The 5156-nt window shown below is 31.0% G+C and overlaps 1 protein-coding gene across 1 annotated transcript; it reads right to left on the bottom strand.

Moving 5' to 3' along the window:
* Positions 1–1162: 1162 nt before the first annotated feature.
* LOC107871368 (transcription repressor OFP13) lies at positions 1163–2127 on the bottom strand. The gene has a single exon (XM_016718286.2). It carries the CDS (start codon positions 1945–1947, stop codon positions 1267–1269), a length of 681 nt encoding a protein of 226 aa, XP_016573772.2. The 5' UTR covers positions 1948–2127; the 3' UTR covers positions 1163–1266.
* Positions 2128–5156: the final 3029 nt, after the last annotated feature.

Raw genomic sequence — 5156 nt, 5'->3', positions numbered from 1 at the left:
AAAAAACCAATCACATGTCTTTAAATAAGACTATCTTAAACTAAATTTGCACAAACAATTGTACACATGATCATGTCATGGACTTGCTAACTACTACCACATGATCATGTGAGGACTTCTTATAAGTATAATTTGCTCAAACTAAATACTGACGAAATTTGTTGTAACACGCCTCAACTTCGTGGGGTCCTTCTCAACTTTGTAGGGGTCTTATAATCCCTCCTCAACTATTTATTATCGTATTTCTGTGATATATATTTGCTCAGCTGGACCACTTCAGACTCTTACGCGTCAGTGCGCATGTATTCACGCAGTGGTCCAGCTGGACAAATATATGCCACAGAAATACGGTAATAAATAGTCGAGTGGGTCATAAAATCCCCACAAAATTGAGGCGTGATACAACAAATTTCGTCAACACTTAGATATATTTCGAATATTTTTTTCCTAATTTTAATCTTATACATATAGTATAATTTTTTGGTGGCGAGATTCAAAAAAATCCCTTGTCCCTTAGCTTTCCTTGTGGAAAATCGATATTGGAGAAAATCAGCTCATTATAATGAAATGTCGTTATAGAGATGTTTAACCTGTATATAAATTAGACATATAAATATGCATTTATATTATGAATCTTTTTCTTTTTTTTTGTTTCCCATTCGGTAATTATGTTATGACTTTAAAACTTTATATTTTCAGTAATTATATCCAATAAATATTTTTATGCAATAAAATAGGAGGAAAAAACTTCTATTGTGACCTCATTTATTCCAAGTTATGACTTTTCAAGTGTGCTCTTGAATATTTTTGTTTTCTTTTACTTTCTATTGGCAATATCAATATTTGAAAAAGTAAATAAATAAATATATCATTATAATGACAAATAATAATGTTTCTTATATTTATACATAACATTTTCATTTTATTTATTATCTATATGTACATATTTGATGAAGCAATGTGTTGTAATGATATACACAAAATGTGATTACATTATCATTTAACGGTGTGATATGATAGTTTTGATTCATTCATTCTTTAATCAGATACCTCGCATTTCAACCTTAAAAGTGAAAAACCACGTGACAGGAGTGGAGAACTTCCCGATATGAATTTGAACTACTCGAGCCAATAGTCGAAGGATTCTGATTGAGAAGCCATATTGAACCAACTTGACCGGCTATTTCTGACAAGTCTTTTAGAATCTTAAAAACAAACGGCGGAAAAATAACCAATGAAAAAGAAAAAATTACACTTCCCCTATCCCTAGGGGACTTTTCCTTTTTCTTGTTCCTCGATCTCCTTCTGTCCTAACGAAGACAGAGGAGAAGAGGGGCAAGAAAAAGACGAAGAAGCGGCAGAAGAATAAGAAGTAGTTGAATTATCCGAAATAATACTCGGAGTAGTTATAGGAAAAACAAGTTCCATAAGTAAATCGAGGAAAGCACCTAAAATAAAACCATGATTTATTTCTCCATTTAATTTTAAATACCATGCTAATAATTCTTGCAAATTATCCCAATCTTTTATCCCTTGACTTTCCACCATTTCTTTCATTGAAATCTTGAAATCCAAATAAGGATCATTTGATTCCATAGCCAAAATTATACTTTCTTTAAATGGCAAATCATCATTTTCTTGAATTTCCTCTTCATGTTGTTGGACTATTGAACTTGTAGCATCTGGTTTAAAAAATAGCCTTTCTGATCTAGCCCCTTTTATGATTTCTTCATCTATGGAAATGCTATTGCTAGATGATGATTGTGGGGTTTCAATACCATCAAAAGGGTCAAAGAATATTGAATTTATAGTCTTGAAAATGTTGTCATCACCTCTAAATGATAGAGTCTTGGAATGTGTACAAGATGGCCATTGCCAAGTGGCTATGGCTAGCAATGGTTGCTCTTTTCTCTTGAAAATTGAACAGATTTTCAATTTTTTGGCCATATTTGTAAAAGTTTTGAAGTTGGGATTTTGTGTTTTTTGTTTTTTTTCTAAGTTCTTGTTGAGTATATAGAGTTTTAATGGTGTTTTTTGGATATGAAAACTTATAACTATTTTGAGTATATAATGAAAGGAAGAGAGAGGAAAGTGGAAAGAAAATGGGAGTAGTAGGACATTTCATGTGTCTATTTAATTGTGAGCTTCAAGAATTTAATAGAAAAAAAAAGGCCAGCTCGGTGCATTAAAGCTATCGCTATGCGCGGTGTTCGGGGAAGGGCCCCACCACAAGGGTATATCGTACGCAGCCTTACCTTACATTTCTACCAGAGGCTGTTTTCAAGGCTTGCACCCGTGACCTCCTGGTCACATGACAGCAACTTTACCAGATTTAATAGTATTAAATGCAAATGAAACATATAGTACTACTCAAATTTCAGGTTTCGAGTTAGAACTCTGAATTTTTATTTAAAAAAAAAACTTTAATAGAGAATCGGTTCTCACTTTTCCTCAAGTCGAGGGTTTACGGAAATTAGTCTCTGATCTTTACATATAAAATAGGGTTAACGTATGCATACATGATCATATGAAGATTTTATTTTATGAGATTACAACGAATACATTGTTGTTGTATAGAGAGTTGATCGATTCTCCATTCGTAACACAAGAGATCTTGGGTTTGAGTCCTGAGAGAAACGCGTTACAGTACTTTGCTGCTCTTAAAGAAGAAGTCTTACACGATCAGTGGCGGAGCTAGAACTTTTACTAAGGGGGTTCAAAATCGAAAGAAGTAAGCATACGAACTAGCCGAAGGTTGTTCAACATCAATTATATATACATAAAAAATAATTTTAACCATGTATAAATAGTATAATTTTCCGCAGAAGTGGGTTCAGATGAATCCCTAACCATAAGATGGCTCCGCCCCTATACACGATGCGAATTTGAATTACTCGAAACCTCAAAATCGATATCAAACACCTATATTATTCATACTCTCTAGAATTATTATTATTATTATCACGCTCGTATCAGATCGTCCAAAAATGCATGACTTTTGACCTTAATCAAAGGGGAAAATAGAACATAGCTACTTCTTATATTATTTGTCAACTAAAATTAAATAATGTTAGAAATGAAATCTTTTCTTTAATCAAGTATTCTTAGCCAACAAATTGCAGCCCCCTTTATGGTTTAATGTCTTAATCTCTCATTTCATATACAACTCGTAAATATTTATATGTCTGATATAAGATTTTAATAAAAGATTTGTGATAAGATGTGTTTCTTCATATATTATTATATGCAATAATATACTAACGGGAGTTTACTATTTTCTTGCCTATAGGAAAATGTTCCTTTAGAAAATACTCTATTACCACCTTTAACAATACATAAAAAGACTGAAATACTCTCGAACTTTAGAAGGAACATATTACTCCTGAGCTAATTAAAATCGTATGTGTCGCGTAGGCACTAAGGTTGTCAAAAATACGATTTTAATTAGTTCAGGGGTAATAGGATCTTCCTAAAGTTCGGGTGTGTCACAGCCTTTTCGCGTATAGTTCAAGATAGTAATAGAACATTTTTCCTTTTTTAAAAAAAAAAAATCCCTCTATATCATATGTGGGTAACAATAAAGTTATCTTCGTCTGATTTATAGGTCCCGAGTTTTAACTTTAGAATCAATTACTAGTGCTTGTGTCGGAGTAGAATGCAGATATTACATTTCCTTAGGGTTAGGGCGGACCTATAGCGAAATTTTTGGTGTTTCGATAGCTATTAAATTCGACGCATACCGAGTATAATTATATTAAAAAATGTGCGAAATCTGGTATAAGATTTAGAAAAACATCCAGTAAGCCAAGAAGATAGTTAGGTATTTTAGTTTCCAGGCAGAATCTTAAAGCTTTGAATGTCGTCAGTATGTGTTTTCGAACATCCTCCCGTGCACCCATGACCCCTAAATTCTGGGTCCGGCACTGCTTAGGGTACGACCTTTTTTCAGACTCTATGTTAACGTAGAATGCTTCGTGCGCCTGATGACTATAAATTTTTTCATTTTTAACGAACTAATAAGAAAATAGTATCGCATAATATTAACCATGGCCAAGATTAATGTGATATAAGGAAATTAAAAGGACTTAATTGTCATTATAATGGAACTTATGTAATGTGGTAATAATAATTAAGTTGACTACCTAAAGAAGAAGAAAAAAATAGGCAGAAATCATGTGAGTTATTTATGGGAATATTAATAACTCTATCACACAAAAAATAAAAAATAAAAAAAATATCACAAATAATTATAAGATACATTACACATGACTGTCCTTGACAATATAATTAAAGAGGTCAGAATTCAGAAAGGGACTGAATTTCAAAATATTATAATAAGTGATATTAAATTTAAAATTTTATTATAAGGTGGTAGTACTATTATTATTTTGCTTGTATCACTTTCATTTCCTCTTCTTGCAATGAATTCATTAATTATAAATCTAAGTTATAAATTCTTAACTTTCACAAAAATAAAAATTAACAGACAAATTTCATCAATAATAACGTTGTTAGTCCTAAACAAGTTGAAATCGACTGTATATTATCTGATAACATAAGAAAACGTATAGAATTTTTCGTTCACAAAATATAAACTTTTTATTTATTATTATTGGCATATATTATAAGGTTTTGCCCCAACTCTATTGGAGACATCCCAACAGCCATAAATTGATGGATGCTAATATTTTTTAATTTATTTGGATTATATATTTTATTAGTTGGACCAAATATGAAAAAAATTGCAAACTTAAAAGATTATATGTGTTCAAAATAATACAATATATAGGTACAAATTATCCTCAAATTTAATTAAGGGATCAGTTGAGTTAATAAATTATACTAATAAAAAAGTACACACACACATAAACAAAGTTATATGATATTTTTAAAAATATTAATAACTAACCACTAGTGAAAGGTTACCAAATTAGAGTCATGGGTGAATGTATAATTGATATTACGGATTGGACAGAATTCAGTAGTTCCTTACAAATTATATGTATTTGCTTTAAGAAATTTACTTACATATGTAAAGATAATTTATTCGGAATTCGATCATTGTTATATTCGAGAATTCAAAACTCATAAATTTAAAATGCCGAATTTGTTTCTAGTAAACCTGAAGTTCTAAACTACAAGGTAAAGACAGATCT

This window comes from Capsicum annuum, chromosome 5 (assembly GCF_002878395.1).
Source record: "Capsicum annuum cultivar UCD-10X-F1 chromosome 5, UCD10Xv1.1, whole genome shotgun sequence".
Lineage (NCBI taxonomy): Eukaryota > Viridiplantae > Streptophyta > Magnoliopsida > Solanales > Solanaceae > Capsicum > Capsicum annuum.
Note: the sequence above shows the minus strand (reverse complement) of the source record. Positions and strands in the feature narration are given on the sequence as shown.